A 16,949-nucleotide genomic window follows, 5' to 3' on the forward strand; every position below is an offset into this window, starting at 1 on the left:
CTGGTGGATTTTATTCATCGCACACAAAACCTGCAACAGAGCACAGTGGATCAGTGGGGACTCTCACAGCGAGATGTCTTTATTTCAACAGGAAATGCATTTAATAATAACAACAACACAACAGTTTAACACAAAACTGTATTACGGTTGAGTTTAGGCACCAAACTCAGTGTGTTTAGTTTGTGACTTTGTGATTTTCCTCATTAACTTATTTCTTACCTCTTTCCTTTGAATGTTTCTTTATATCATTTAGTACCATTTTCACCCCCGTTATCACTGCTGTTGTTTATTATATTATTATTATTCATTTATTTGTATATGTGTATCTATGTTATAGGTTTTTGTGTTTTTTTAATTTATTTTCTTATTCTTCTTTATATCTTGTTGTATCCTTACTCTATCTACAATGCTCCTTATGAATTTGTAAAAATGTATTCATGTATTCTTGTATGTATTCACGTAGCGCTCTAGCTAGGATACTGTAGCAGTAGTTGTTATAGCAACAAAAGACGCCATGTGTGAACATAGACTTATATGTTCTACATATCGGAGGATTCTCTGCTTTCTGAGTCCTTGTCCCGGTGACCTCTGACCTCTCTGGCGGCTCTCTCTCCAGCCTGCACCGCCCCCTCCATGTAGCCGCTCCACTCGGTCGCCGTCTCCGTGCCGGCGAAGTACAGCTTGCCGAAAGGCTCCCTCAGCACCCTGCAGACGGGAGACGACAGAGATCACGAGAGGTCACAGAGAGAGAGTTTTGACGGTTTTAAACGGTAAATCTTTGACTCCCGATGGATGGAACAAGAAATCTTTCAGATTATATGAAATTACAAAAATTAGATCTACAGCGGCAACATTAATTCAGCTTTTCCACCTTAATGAGAACAAAAACAGCAGTTAAATAAATAAATATATTGAGCTTCAGTACACAACATGTACAGTGGGCAGCTTGTGTGTGACCTACTTTCCAAACTGAGTAAGGATTCCTGGAGGGAAATAGGCGGTGTAGCAGCCCCCGGAGTACTCCTCTTCACACCAGTTCTTCTCCTCGTAGTGCACCGGCTGACAGACACAGGTGGACACATGGACAGGGTTGGACATCGCTTTGATATCAACAATCATGATTCATATCCCGATTCTTACTTTAGATTTCGGTGCTCATATTGTGGTTTTTGGCTTTTTTCCCTATCCTTCATTGTGTCATACTGTACATCTTTGTGTGTATGTTGTAGGTTAACAAAGTGAAAAAGCCCAAAGTCCCCCCCCCCCCAAGAAAAATGATTTACCATGTCCAACAGAAAACACTGTTCACAAACTGCTCCAAACAGCTCTGTTCTAGTCCAGCCATTACTTCTGTGACAGCACGTCCTCATTCTCTGCTTCTGACTGGCTAGTAGTCCTTACCTAGGTACTGTCAGGGCACGCTCTCATACTCTTACTCTGCTTCTTTCAGTTAACGTTAGCTGTCTGTTACCTGGAGACTCAGTCAGGTAGTTAACTGGTAAAAATGCCGGGAATCAACACATCTGGTCGTTCCGTTGGGTCGTTTGTCCAGTCACTTATAATTTACGGACAATTCAAATCAATATGGCTACTTTTTTCATGTATCTTGCTCTGTCAAGGGCCAAACGTGCTGTAGTCCATACAGGGTTGACGCTGTGTTATCTGCTCAGGGGTAAAGGATTGTTTCCCCCCATGGCGACTCCGCCACAAGCCACGCCCCCATCTTTGACGAGTCACCAACCGAGTGTGTCGTACACATGAATGATTTAACTGACGCAGTCCCACTGCAGCTCTGTGTTAGTCTGTGTGCAAACTCACATGCAGAGCCTCTTCTGAGCCCAGCACTCTGGAGTAGATCTCACAGATCTCCTTTAACCTAAATGCAACAAGACAACAGGTTGGCTGAAACCTTTCTTGCAGAGTGAGAGAGAGAGAGAAAGCATATTAACGTGATGTGTTGTCTCTCTCCAGCATACACCAACCTCTCCTCTTTGGTCAGCCCTGATAGCTTTCTGCACTTGCGGGCGAGGATGAATCTGGAGGAGAGGGAAAAGAGAAAGATTATCCACTAGTACAATACGCTGCCGCACAAGTAACTGAGCAGTTCCAGGTACACGTTGTGCACAACACTGCCAGAGGTGGACACATACATCTTAACTCTGATATTTTATATAAAAGTGTGCTTCTAAGTTTGTTGCAAGGATTTGAGAAAGACCTGGTTTGTCTTAACATGTATTACTGCCAAGCCTTAAAGGAATTGTTTTACCAGGTTGGTGGAGAAGAAGTTGAATGGAGCATATATATTTTTATTAGGAAATCAGAAGTATTAAGACATGGACTAACACAGTGTTGGTTTTGGTCTTTTCATGGGATTTATTGACAACAAGAAAACAAGTTACACAGTTACTTCAATGCGACCTTGGTGATCGGATGCGCAAGACTGGAACTCGACATACTGTGTGTATGTGTACACCCTTGACACTTAAATGTGACCTGCCTGATTAGACACTTTCCCGTGGAAAGGTGCATCGAAAGTTACACTTGGTGCAAAAGAATGCCATTTAATATGAAAGGGCCTGTTTGAGATGCGCCCTGATGGGGAGAGAGCAGCGGAGACGAGTGATTAACACAATGACCACAGTGCTATCAGCTGTGTTCTCCTCTCTTCCTCTTTGCTCTCGCTCTGGAGAGAAACTCCTGTGTGGTGGGAAGATGATGCAAGACCTACGTTTGGTAAAATTGTCCACATGCCAGATCTGACCCATCTGATATTTATTGTGTCCCGGCAGATCAGATGACAAAGTCTGCATTGAAAAGTACCCACGGTCTTTATGCACATGGTTTTGTAATGGTACAGGTGTCCACATGTAGCACAGTGCATGGTACATAATGATGATATTATCTTGTTTAATAGAATCATAATCACCCCATAATGCACGGCACAGTCCCATCCGGCTTTGTGTCATCCAGTGTCAGGCCGATGGGAGCGCCTTCCTCCTCGATCACCATGCTGCCACAGTAACCTGGCAACACACCAGCGTTCAACAAAGAGTGTTAAACAGCTATACACCAAAGACAAAAAAAACATCATTGAAGATAGGATTCACTGTGTCATCCACATGTATGTTAAACATTAAAACATAATGCTTAAATACTACATTTATATCAATTTATTTTCATCAATTGGGCCTCTTTAACATGCAACTTAATGTACTTTATGTACATACAATATACTGTATGTATAATAGTAGGGGCTCTCTCTTTCGGGTAAGGGGTCCGCACCAACGCACACACACACACACACACACACACACACACACACAGGTGCAGACAAAAAACATACACTACAGCATTTTCCTCCCTCTTGCTAAATACCCTTTTTCCTCCAGAAGTTCTCTTTGTAGTAGACCATGCACTTGATGACGGAGCCCATGGGGACGCGGTTGATCAGCTGGTTCCTCAGAGGCGGCAGCTCGGGGTTAAAGTGCATCTTCAGGTTGAGAGCGGGAGGGGTGGCCACGATCACGTACTTGGCCTAAGACAAAGACAAACACATAAAAAAAGAGAGGAGACACAATTGAGCTGGGCAATATATCGATATTATATTGTATTGATATAGATATTGTGATATGAGACAAGATATCGTCTTCAATTTTGGATTTTGTGTTATGTGGTGTCTTTTCCTGGTTTAAAAGGCTGCATTACATTAAGTGGTGTCATTTTTAAACCTAACAGACTGTTGTAGCTGTCCTATTATTTGCCTTTACCCACTCAGTCATTATATCCACATTACTGATGATTATTTATCAAAAATCGCATTGTGGGAATATTTTATGAAATCACCAATAGTTAACGCTACAATATCGTTGCAGTCTCGATATTGAGGTGTTCAAAAATATCGTGATATTAGATTTTCTTCATGTTGCCCAGCCCTAGGTTTATGGGGCAGAGTGAGCTGCAGCACATGGGACATGGCTGCAGGAGGCAAAAGCAGCCAATGGATGGCAGCAGAGGACCATATCTCCAGCTGCATGCTGGGACTCAAGACGCTTGGAACGCTGTGTGTCGTCTTCTTGTGTCTGAGGACTGCGTTATGTCAGACTGGGCAGTGTTCAAATACTGCATGTGTTTAGACTGCAGAGAGAGAGAGAGAGCGAGAGAGAGAGAGAGAGAGAGATAGAGCGCGAGAGAGAGAGATAGAAAGAGGGAGAGGAGAAGGATTGCTTTGTGACCGGTGCATTGAAACATGTGTCGGTTATGAATGACCAGGCGCGGGATCCGGGACGTATCTACGCTAAGCTGGCTATACACGAAGCTTACGTGCTTGTGTGTTTTTGCTGTAGAAGTACTTTTTATGGAAGGGAAAAACTACTGGGACCATTGGTGTAGTCTACGTGATAATTGATCCGCAGGTGCATGCCCTATACCCACTAGGAAAGGTCAAAGATTTTCATATACCCAACTAAAAAAGTACATATCATGACATTTAGCTGACCCTTTTATCCAAAGCAACTTACTAATGCTATATTTGTCAGATGCCACGTCTCTGGAGCAACTAGGGGTTAAGTGTCTTGCTCAGGGACACGTTGGTTGGTGTATCGCAGTGGGAATCAAACCCAGATCTCCCACACCAAAGGCCTGTGTCATATCCACTGCACCATCCGCCCCGGTAAAGCATGAGGATAACGTTAACGTAACAACGTTTTGTTACAGAACTTTCACGCTTTCCCACCCGTCTGTGTTGCGAGTCGCGTAGAAAAAACAACACAGATGCTTGGCATTAATTCTCCGCGCAAATATTAAATATGAAACAAAAGCGGATTCAAACAACGCCTGTACGCCGGTGTTTTGGTAAGCCTGCCCCCTGAAGCTACTCCCTCTCCGGGTGACACTGCAGCAGACGTCAACGTTACAGAAACTACAGAAAACGAGTCGGATGAGGCTGGTGCTATAAGCAGCAAATAACACTAAAATAAAATACTCTTGTATTTAAAGTCTTACTAAGTGAAAGTAGAAAGTATTCGCATCAACTTGTACCAAATACAAAAGTACTCATTATGCGTAATGGCCCGTTCAAGAACCAAAATATGTTATGTAATTGGTTTGTAATTATTGATGCATTTTATTGGTTTATTACTTTAATGTTGCAGCTGGTTTAGTCTTTTCTGTTTATACTGTATGTTGTTGTTTTTTCAAAGTGAAATCTTAATCTGTGAATTAACTACAACTGCAGTCTAGGTGCAGTGGAGTAAAAAGCACAATATTTACTTCTGGAGCCGAGTATGAAACAGCACAATGTGGAAATACTCAAGTAAAGTACGAGTACTTCAAAGCGAGGTGTATGTCTGCAGCAGACTCAGCGGTGACATGCTTACTGTGTAGGTCTGTCTGTCCAGCGTCTCCACGGCTACCATGTCTCCGCTCTGGTCGATCCTGTAGACCGGAGACTGCAGCTTCACTCGCTCTCCCAGCTCCCGGGCCATGCTCTCGCTGATCTGACTGGAGCCGCCCGCAAACTTCCTCTCCTGCAAAGGGGGGGGGGGGGGGGGGGGGGGGGGGGTCAGTCACCAATACCACCAACACAGCAAGACCGGAGGGTCTGGATGGGCTTTCAATGTTACTTTTTTCAACAATTTTGTTGCCTTTTTCAATGTTTTTGTCATTTATTTCAAACGTTTTTGTCACTTTTTTCTACGTTTTTGTCACATTCTTCAACTATTGTGTCGCCTTTTACAAGGTTTTTCTTATTTTATGAAAGTTTTTGTTGTTTTTTTCAACGGTTTTGTCACTTTTTTCAATTTGTTTGTCAATTTCTTTCAAAATGTTTCACTGTTTTAAATGTTTTTGTTGCCTTAAAAAAAAAAAAAAAAAGGTTATATTCTCTACTTGTCTCATATTATATTGGGTAAACTTGCGTATGACTCCGCCAGACACATTTAGGAGACAAGCTGATCTCATCTGTTGATTTATCCCGGGGTAACATACAGGTTTTCCCTCAACACACCCTCTCTCCTTCAATCCTAATATTACCATCTTAAACCATAAAGAGTAAATGTGTTATTGCAATGCTACAGCCAGCAACCGCTGAATAACAAAGAGGACCGAGGGATCGGAGAGACATCAAGTGCTTCCAAAGCTCTGAAACACAAAATTAAACGCACTGTAATCATTCGCCACATGGTTGGTGTCAACATCTCTCCGTGATTAGAAACACATCATGTTCACCCTCTGGCATTTGGATGAAATTAACCAGTCAGTCGCCAGAAAACATGGAGCTGAAACCTAAATGTGTCCTGGCATTGAATCCAGTGTGGTTTAATTAAAGACGAGCTCATGTTTCCTGTTCCAGAACAACAAAATGTGCCTCCACATGCAATACTTTACTCTCTTTTTCAAACAGAATAACAGCTTAAATGACTGTTTATGTGTTTGCACACATACACACACACAAACAAACACACACCCCCATGAACCAATAAACAAGTGTGCATAGGAAGGTCCAGCAGAGGGGGAATGACAACAGAGCTGCTGCATCATCCTCTGTTTACCTAAACACAATCCCCTTCCTCCGTGGCTATGGCAACAGGGCCACTCAGCTGTAGACACTACGACGGCAGAATGTGCTCCCGCGCCACTCCAAGAAAACAGCTTTTGTCTGGCTCATAATTATGCCAGGCTGCTCAGCAGCAAACTAAACGTATTAGGGCTGATTTAGCAAGCTATGGGCTCTCTCACTGATGCTCACTCTCCTGTTTAGCATGAGGGAATGCGCCTCTGCAGGCTGCAGTGGGCTTAAAGGGATACTTCAGATCTTTGTTGTTGTTGTGTGGTTGTATGAGCTACTTCTCCAGAGTCAGTGTGTTAGCTACAGTAGATAGCACTGTACAGTAGATAGCACTGTACTCTACTATAGTAGATAGTCTGGAGAAGCAGGCAGGAGTACTAACATGGAAGCTCAGCTATGTCTTGTTAGGGACGTTGGGGTTATTTTCAGCGCTTCACCTTGATGTCAGACCCCCCTTTACGATGGGGAACTGAAGCCGTTTTCTCTGCTCTCTTCAAAGCCACCAGACTCCTTTGACAAAAATAGACATTTTACCTGGAAGAACACAGGAGTTGCTGCTCCACCGCTGCCTCCATCGGTTAGTTTGTTTGTCTTATTTGGCTTCTTGTTGTTATTTGTTTGATCTGCTACACTTTGCTCACATGAACAGGTCCAAATATAGAAAATGCATGCATGCATGCACACACACACACACACACACACACACACACACACACACACACACACACACACACACACACACACACACACACACACACACACACACACACTAGAGTGCGGATCGGGCCGGATTTTTCTGTCCGAGCCCGGCCCGCGTCCGACAGAGCAGTACCCGAACCCGACCCGAGCCCGACAGGCATTAAGATATTTATGTCCGAGCCCGACCCGAGCCCGACACAGTTAAAATCGCATTTGTTTCTCATACTAATGACACATGTATGTTTGGTTGTGTGAAAAGCCCGCTTTTATTAACATCATATGTGGGGGATTATGTCAGTAAATCTGAGTAAAATAAATACCTTGCTTAACCTGTATTGATAAGCAATAAGAGATGCGGTAACAAAAAAATGTTCAATGCCTTATCGCGCTGATGTGACCGAGCCCGACCCGAACCCGAGCATCCTTTCTAAAAATCTGTTCGAACCCGGCCCGGCCCGTCGGGTCCCGTCGGGCTCGGGTCGGGTATCCATCCTCTAACACACACACACACACACACGCGCGCACACCACACCTGTCCTCCGTTAGTGGTGGAGAAGATCCTCATGGTTCCTCCGCACTGCTTCACGTACCAGAGGAACCACAGAGCCGACACCTCGTGGGGTTCAGAGGTCACGTTGACGTTGACAAACAGCTTGGCGAAGCGGCGAACAGTACTAGAAATAAGGGAGAAGGGTTAGACACTTACATTTTTTTATTGTATTTCATTAATTCAGGACAATGCACATTGATGAACAAGCACAAGTACACATAAATGTGCCAGATTGTTACCCGAGGGCTAATTTCCATCTTCAGTCCAATTGGCAGGTTGGAGTTACAGTAAAAAAGACGTAGGATAGTGACATTACACTTCAAAACAACAGCTATGTTTGAGTAAGAGCCACACACGTTGCCCAGCATCCCTGTATACCGGACAGTAACGGAGGATAGTAACCTCTGGTTGAAATTCTCCCACCTGTCAACATTTTGTCTATTTTATCCACATTTTCTGCGCTTTTATTCACTTCCAGCAGTATATACACCACTAACCCTAACCCACTTTCTGTGTTAAAAAAGGACGACCGGAGGGTTAAGCGTCTTCCCTCCGGACGGAGGTTTTAGTCCCAAGGTAAAGAGAAAGAAGCGTTACATAAATAGCTTTGTTCCCGCCGCTATCACAGATATGATTGGAGCATTTTTAGTTGTTTTAAAACTGCTTTTATCTGAGAGAACATGTATTTAAATGACTTTAATTCACTTATTTTTTTCATTCCTCTCTCTCTTATGTCCTATTTTCATGAAACCTTTGGATTTGTATCAGATTCTGAGTGCTTGAGTACTAGTTTTTGGTGCGTTTCTTAGTTGTGTGTCTTGGATGGATGTTATACTCTTGCTGCAGAACAAATCTATCTACAGGGACAAATGAAGTAACCTCAACATGAACCAAGTAATTGATTCATAACCTTTTTTTTCTATTAGCCAGTTCAGAGAAACTTTCCTCCTGTTGTTGTTTTAAGAGTCAGACTGGCTCATGAATGTATTTGTTACGTCTCTGTGTGCTTTGAAAGTTTAACATGAGAGTTGCATAATTTATATAATATAATAATTTACGTTGAAGGTCATGTACGTATGTATGAATTACGTTCAGTACTTAAATAAAAAAGGCATTCACATCGGTCTCGCTCTTGTTAGGCAGGAAGAGTAATCTAGTTCCCTCCTTTCTGTGCTACCTGGTCCAGCAGATGCTCTCAAAGAGCTCCATCATGGTCATTTTGTCCCACTCCTCGGCATGTGGAGCTTTCCAAGGAGCCTCTCTGGGAATCTGAAACACACGAAGAAGAGGAGAAGGAAATGTGCAGTTTATTTTATTTTATTTTATTTAAAGATTTGTTGGCATTTTAGGCCTTTATTTGTGACAGCTTATTCATGTCCATGAATAAGGACAGCTTATTCATGAAAGAGGAGAGAGAGAGAGACACACACACAGAAAGAGGGGGGGGGATGACATGCAACAAAAGGCCATGGATAAAAAAGACAGTATAAAAGACAACAAAATAATAATAATAATAACAATAATAATAACAATAAGAACATTCGTCAAACAAAGAAAAAAAAGTTCATAAATTATTATCAAAAGTGTCAGTGTTGAGTCCAGTGTTAAAGTGATAAAGTGACCAGTTATTAATGTACAGTAAGTCCAGGTGCGTGTTTGTGTGTGTATGTGTGTGTGTGTGAGAATCGAATGATTGTTGAATAATGTACGCTTGTGTTTTATGCATGTTTACTGTTTGTACTTTATTGTGTATTTATGTGTGATGTGTCACCATTTTTTTTATTCTCTCGACGGCCCGAGATGAATTATCTTATCTTATATTTAGGAGAGATGAGACGCAAAAAGTGCAGAGTATAAAGAAAGTAAAACAACAACAGTGATTCTGTCTCGTTACCTCCCGGCCCATCTCGTCCATTGTCCTCCACAGGTTGTTGAAGTCCAACAAGACGATGGGGTTCCACATGGGAGGGAAGGAGCCTCTGAACGGGTAGGACTTTCCCTGTGGGACACACGTCATCGTCACTATCAAACACAATCATCGGCAGACCCAGACCACATCTGGTGTTACGGCCCCTGCCTTTTAGGTTAGTTTAGGCTTCTTGTGTGTGTGTGTGTGTGTGTGTGTGTGTGTGTGTGTGTGTGTGTATGTTAATGTGGCTGTGTGGTTGCCAAGAGAGGATTGGCCTGCGTGATGGCCCCGCCCACTTCTCTGTTTAAGGCCTTGATGTTAATTGACGCGGCTGCTGTGGATCCTGCCAATCACCTTCCTGCAATCAGCCCCGTGAGGGTTCAAAAGTGCTCTTGGATTCCTCAGTCGGGGCGGTAAATGTAAAGATCGGTCTGCCATGTGGTCTGGTTAGCTACCCTGTTGTGTTAAAAGCTGGTAAGAGTTACTAATTAGAGCCTTTTGTGCTTAAAGTCTTTGTTTTTGTTATATTCTACATGTGTTATAATTTGGCCAGCTAATGGGTGCTGTGCTCTTTTAGTTTTGCACCCATTAGCTCTTTTTTTGTTTGGTATTTTGCTCTTGAGTTAATTAAAAATACTTTCTTTTTTCCGTGACCTCGTGTCCCTTTCTGTATTGGTTCCTCCACCTTCATCCTTTTTACAACGGGCCGGGGCGTAACACATTCATCCAGAATGAAAATCTCTGGAATTTTTCTTCTTGAGGTGGAGATGAGTTGATATTTGTGATTCTATAGTTTTGTGTAGAAAAAAAAAGTGTTATTTGTTTAATATCAAAGGAAACTGTTGTAGACCGACACCTGCTGATATCGGAGCTTGGTTGGTTGTATACGTTGCTGATATTGGCCTTTTAAGTTAGACATTAGCAGATGTTGGCAGAGTTACAGAGGTTCCTGATAGCGAGCTGCTTGTCACGCACGTAATGCATGTTTGTGTCACCAGTAGATGATGGTTGGAGACTGATGTACTGTAGATGCGTTGGTACTCCTTCCTGCTTCTCCACACTGGGGGCCACGACCACCATCTACTGTAGCTAACACATGGACTCTGGAGAAGTAGTCCTTTAACGTATCCTTTAAAGTAGTACATATGTAAAGTACACCAGGCCATCCAGCCTCTAAGAGCTGCTTACTCTGGAACTGTTTTCATGTCCTTATGTCGTCTAAAGGTAATTCAGAGCGGTTCCCACTCTGCTGAAGACACATTTTTAGGATAACCTAAACTTTAAAAGACAGTAAATTAGGGCTGAACGACAAATTGAGATTTAAAAGAATACAATTAGCCAGTCATGTGTGTATATTTAGTTCAATGTTTGCCGTGACATTTGGTTCAACAGATTTTATTCCACTTTTCATCATTATATTAATTGGTTTTTCATAAGATGCAAAGAAAGAAAAACACTTATTTCCACCATTTCATATCCATGTTCTCATCTCTGCATGAGGATGTAGAGCAGTTTTGATGGTGTCTCGTGTTTTATTGCTCCATGACATGTTTTATCTGTTACACAGTGAAGATTGAAATTTAGCTAAACTTTTAAGAACAATTTGCAAATTGAAGCGTAATATCTGGCAGAAAAAACGCAATTTGATTTTTTCCCCCCCAAATGGTTCAGCACTAAAAGACATTAAATAGTAGTTTGCCTTTAGCAACCCAATATCAGTCAACGCTTTAGCTGACTTCCAATGTGCTTAGTCACATGTCTTCAGAGAGCGGTGTACATTGTGCAACAGCTCGGTATATTACCAGTTGTGCAACATTTTTACAGCTGGTCCAAAGATTCAGAGTCATCAAATCTGATAAGAGGGTCCTGAGTCCATGTGCCGTCTGTCCGTCTATCGGAACAATATTGTTTTATTTCTCAACCTTATGACTGATTTACAAACGCAGCGAAGAGAGGGAGGGACGGTTCCAAAGGCATGGAGGTTACTCAGGCCCAACTCTGCAGTGGTGGCCTAAAGGTTTGAAGAAAAAACAACACGTTTGTTTGATTCTTCAGGCTGCTACTAAATCTGTTTTCAGAAGAGCTTTTACTTTGCTGCTTTGCACATAAGGAAATGTTTTCTTTGTGCCGCGGCCTGTCCATAAATCCCTTAATGTGTTCCTGGCACAGTAAGGCTCTCAGAGGAGTCAGAGCTCAGGTCCACTCCCCTGTGTTCGCACACTTTATCACCATGTACTCTCTCGCCAGGTATACTCTGGGCTTTATAACGGGGGGATTGACTCGTCTGTGTTCTTTTTTGAGTTGCTGTGTCCCCGTAAAGTTTTATAAGTGAGTAATGTGAGAAAAAATATTTGTCTTTGGTCCAGTAATTTGTTACAGCTAATGTTTTTTTAGTTTTGCTCAATTGTATTTCTTTCTTTCTTTTTGTTATTTTTTCTGGGTTTTTTCCCAGATATATATATATATATATATATATATATATATATATATATATATATATATATATATATATATATATATATATATATATATATATATATATATATATATATATGCAGACAAAGATTTGTGTTTTCTATATTTGGTGAACAAAGTGGAGCGTTAAGCAGCTAAAGCAAGAGTTGTTTCCCTCATGAGTTGGTGGAGACCAAAACAGAGCTGAAAGAGAGAAAAATTTGGACTATGGATATTTATCATAAACCCAAAAACACGCCTCGTATAAATGCTCCTGTTTCCACCAAATCTATATAAAGTGATTTTATTCCAGATGTTGTGAATTTTTTACATAAACACACTTTAATAAAGAATCAGAAACTCTAACCCTTTCTGGCTGTTTAAGTCCAAAAGCAAAACTCAATATGTTATTTTTAAGCTTTGTTTTTTTTTTATCTTTCCAAATAGAGTACAGAACAATGGGCGTACTTGCTTCTGTGCTTCTTCTGACTCTAAAGAGGCTACTGATTGTCATAATGTTTTATTTAAGTGAAGTCCACATGGAAACAGATAAGAGACTCTACACAGCTACACACATCTTTCTTTATCAGGGAGAATCACAAACACCACCCGTCCTGTGAACGTGCAAACACGCACAACGTCCACAACCGCTGCAGCAGCGCCGGACACTCCCACGCTCTCTCTCTCTCTCTCTCAATCTCTGATAACCAGGGACAGTATTTAATCAAAGTCTGTTTCCCCATCTCTGATAGCGACAGCTCATTAATAACTCCAGTGCTGAGAGCGGCAGCTGCCTGTAAGGCAGTCGTTTCGCTGATAAGGGAAACCAGCGCTGGCCTTTTGGATTACTATCAGCCAAAGGAAAGCTGATTAGAAACGCAGCTTGCTTGAAAGCTAGCCCTAATTACACAATGGGTCGGCACACATGCTGGTTTACTACGGCTCTAGCTGCCGTCCTGTGTAGTAACGCAGACTCTATTAGTCATTAATGCAACTTTAATCCAGCGTGTTTCCCTCTGTTATTTGATTCAGAATCAATCAGGTGACGTCTACATGCTGGGTCTGTTTCCAGCTTATTCGTCTGAGTTGCTCCTTGGCTAATCCAAAGCTACTTACAATCAAAAGACAATGATTCTCATAACAGATACATATTAAGGCTACTCCGTTAAGGAGGAGAAAAATCATAATCACAATTATGTAAAATGTTGGTTAATTATTTAACACGATCACTCATTGACTTTTGGACAAATGATGCATTAATTGACCTTAAAAACAGTGAAATGTTTAAAAAAAAAAAAACACAAAAACAACCTTGAAGTGTAAAATTTCAATTGATACTTTTCCAGTTTGAAGTTAAAGATTTAAATATTACAGAAGAGCAATTTAAATAACTAGTATTTATCAAACTGCCAACTTCAGTGTAGCTCTTACAAAAATCTACATTAAAAAAATTAACTCTTAAACCTCATTCATTTGAATGAGTCAGAATACGTTAAACATAAAGAAGCTGCGATTTTTTTTGGTATAGTTCTTTACAAATTAAAACTTTTTTGTGGAGAATAGTAATAATAACGCTTACTGAATTACTCTGGACTGAGATTTCCTAGTAAATTTACCAAAAAGGCTCCAGATGCTGTAAATACTGGTGTAATATGAAACTGGCTGGTGGAGTTAAGACAAGATTGAAACAGCAGCTGCTGCAGCAACGATTAAAGAAAAGAAATGTTACAGCGTACATTGATGTTAAAATGTAAACAGGTTGGCAGGACAGCCGGAAATTATTTGCTGGTAACTTGTCCATAAGGTAGACAAGCTTTTTGGGAAACATTCACACATTTTTACATACAGTATATACACATATATACACATACAGTATACAAACACAAATATATATACATATATATATATATATATATATATATATATATATATATATGTGTATATATATACACATACACATACAAATATGTACACACACATACATACATACACATATATACATACAGTGTATGCACATATATACATACTGTTTATGCACATATCCACATTCATGTACACACACACACACACACACACACACACACACACACACTATACATATATGCACATATATATTTACACACACACACACACACACACATGTATATATAAAACATGATTGAAATCCCGCTAGGTGAAGTTAAGGTAACACTTTGATTTATTGGGGAAACGCTAACGAGGGGAAAGGTGCAGGAATCAAAGGTTGCCGAGGTGACGCTGTTCAATCCGAGAGCATAGTGCAGTGCTGTCATCCTTCGCTCTACCCATCTTTTTAAAATATTTATTCAAATGTTCCCATGCATTATTTAACGTGTTCTTTTTTAAAACCTGTTTAGCAGCTCCAGACGTCTGGTGACGTCCCTGCGAGGGTCACGTTGTTAAGCGTTAACGAATATGTTCTGTTAATACGGGATGTCATCAGCGTCGTGGCTGGCTTAGTTGGTCGGTTGCTGGATAAAAAAACCAGGAGAGTCAGTCCATTATTTGTATGTATTATATGTTTTTGGGTCTTTAAAGCGGTGAACTAGGCGTTCCTGCATGGTTTCATTTTTGTCTCTAATCGTAGTCCTCTCTCCTCGATCCGCCCGCCTGCCTTTAAATTAACGTGTTTGATCCACAGCCAAGATGGCCTGGAGATTTTTAAAGTTACCAGCCAATCAGAGGTTTGCTTTCATTTCAGCTAGTCTATTTTGTTTTGCGCGGTTCTGTTGGTGAAGGGAAATGTAGGATTAGGACTACAAGCAGTGTCGCCGAATAAAGATAACGTTTCCAAACTGAACACACACAAAACCGCCCAAATTTCTGACTTGTCGCATTGTTTCTGCAGCCGTCCGATTCAAACAGACGCAGAGGTATCTGCGTCATGCATCACCGGACAAACTGGCTTGTAACTTTAAAATGTTACCTGCCAAAATTATTTAATCGTCAATTTAAATAACCCGTATTACAAAAAAAACAACTAAAATTAATAAAAAATAAACTAAAACTAGCAAACCCGCTTTAACAACTTATTAAAACTAAACTGAATTTGAAAAGAAAAAGTCAAAACTAAACAAAAATAACAACTAATGAAAAAAGCTAAATGATGATAACCTTGGTTTGGTACTGCCACTTTTTTTTGTTTTGTCATGGTCAAAATAATCGTGGCAGAGAATCGTGATGTCAATTCTAAGTAAAGAAATCGTGATTTTTGTATTTGTATTGAATCTTGCCGGCTTACGCAGCAGCATCAAACTAACCCCACGATGTTAGTTAGGGTTGTTAGCTTTACAGATATACAATATAATGAGCTTAAAACTGACATTTGACCATCTTCTAGTTTCTTCTCTCCTCCGGGACAGTAAACTGAAGATCTTTGAGTTGTGGACAAAACAAGACATTTGAGGACGTCATCTGTTTTTTTGGGGAAAAAAACATATTTTTCACAATTTTCTGACATTTTAGAGACCAAACAACTGATTGATTAATCAGGAAAATAATCAACAGACTGACAGACGATGAAAATAATCGGTAGTTGTAGCATTTTTGCTGAGTCAGCTGTGAGATCAGTGACCCTGAGAAACAGAGCTCCTCTCACGCCTCCACACATCTACCCGACTGAGTGTGGGATCTCACACACACACACACACACACACACACACACACACACACACACACACACACACACACACACACACACACACACACACACACACACACACACACACACACACACACACACACACACACACAGAGGTGAGCAGCTTTTGATGAAGCATGCTGCCATGGAAACAAGCAGTGAAGCTGCCAGAGGTGTGCATGCGTGTGTGTGCATGCGTGTGTGTGTGTGTGTGTGTGCATGTGTGTGTGTGCATGCGTGTGTGTGTGTGTGTGTGCATGTGTGTGTGTGCATGCGTGCCTGTGTCTTTGAGTGGACCTTACAGAGATAGTAGCTATAGAAACACTCCGCCGCTTCACATCCCCAGGCCTGCACAGTCGGCTCCTTTACTGAACCAGAGAACGGTTCTAACTGCCAAAACGTCACGCTGCTGCTGACATTTCACAGCCCGGCTGAAGTAGGTCGAGTCAATAGTCCATCAGTGCTAAGCACACTGTGGTGAGATAACCTGCAGACTGTGAAACTAGGGATTCAACTGGATTAGAGCAACACAATACAACTGTTTCGATGTCTAAATGGACAGAAGACATCTTAAGCCTCTGAGTACAAAGACACTCTGACGTTTGACAAACCTACTCAAAAAGCGATAGTACAAAATTGCATTTTGTACATTTATTTTAATCATATATAACCGAAGACTTTGGTAAACTCACTTCAAGCTCCAAAACAAACCGTACAACACTTCATAAGTTAAGGATTCTGTTCAAAAGAGATTTAACGAAATTTTAAAAAAGCCAGAAACAATCAAAGTTTCAGCTTTAGCGCCAAATTATTTCTTTATATATTGCTCTAGAAAAACATTGGGCATCACTAAACGGAAAGATGAGTTGGTTCTGAACATTTTGTTATGAAACACAATGGGATCAAATTTATGCAAATACCTTAAAAATTTGAATTTAAGAAGATATACTGTACGAAAATGCCCTTAGACCTCAGAGGGTTAAGCCAAATTTAAACTGAAGAGGGCCGTGGACAAGTTTCTACAGCAGGGGTCATTAACTATATTTGTCAGAGGGCCAGAATTTTACCAGACAGTCTCCTTGGGGGCCGGACCCTTAAATAAAAATTAAATAAA

The 16,949-nt window shown here is 41.1% G+C and overlaps 1 protein-coding gene and 1 long non-coding RNA gene across 2 annotated transcripts in view; one reads left to right on the plus strand and one right to left on the minus strand.

Annotated features, from left to right (window-relative positions):
* The window catches only part of mao (monoamine oxidase), a 38,644-nt gene that overhangs the window by 1,406 nt on the left and 20,289 nt on the right, over positions 1 to 16,949 (minus strand). Inside the window, exons 4-14 of the mRNA XM_034885886.1 lie at positions 9,709 to 9,813; positions 8,992 to 9,083; positions 7,797 to 7,938; positions 5,376 to 5,525; positions 3,376 to 3,535; positions 2,927 to 3,023; positions 1,983 to 2,036; positions 1,819 to 1,876; positions 962 to 1,059; positions 594 to 705; positions 1 to 30 (exon numbers count right to left, since the gene is read on the minus strand). The exon at positions 1 to 30 is cut by the window's left edge and continues 33 nt beyond it. Coding sequence (XP_034741777.1) covers positions 1 to 30; positions 594 to 705; positions 962 to 1,059; positions 1,819 to 1,876; positions 1,983 to 2,036; positions 2,927 to 3,023; positions 3,376 to 3,535; positions 5,376 to 5,525; positions 7,797 to 7,938; positions 8,992 to 9,083; positions 9,709 to 9,813 — 1,098 coding nt within the window. The remainder of the gene's footprint in view (positions 31 to 593; positions 706 to 961; positions 1,060 to 1,818; positions 1,877 to 1,982; positions 2,037 to 2,926; positions 3,024 to 3,375; positions 3,536 to 5,375; positions 5,526 to 7,796; positions 7,939 to 8,991; positions 9,084 to 9,708; positions 9,814 to 16,949) is intronic.
* Positions 6,998 to 16,949, plus strand: part of LOC117953150 — an 18,029-nt gene continuing 8,077 nt past the window's right edge. Inside the window, exon 1 of the long non-coding RNA XR_004658572.1 lies at positions 6,998 to 7,142. This is a non-coding gene — a long non-coding RNA (uncharacterized LOC117953150). The remainder of the gene's footprint in view (positions 7,143 to 16,949) is intronic.

The sequence above is a fragment of the Etheostoma cragini genome, chromosome 11 (assembly GCF_013103735.1).
Source record: "Etheostoma cragini isolate CJK2018 chromosome 11, CSU_Ecrag_1.0, whole genome shotgun sequence".
NCBI lineage: Eukaryota > Metazoa > Chordata > Actinopteri > Perciformes > Percidae > Etheostoma > Etheostoma cragini.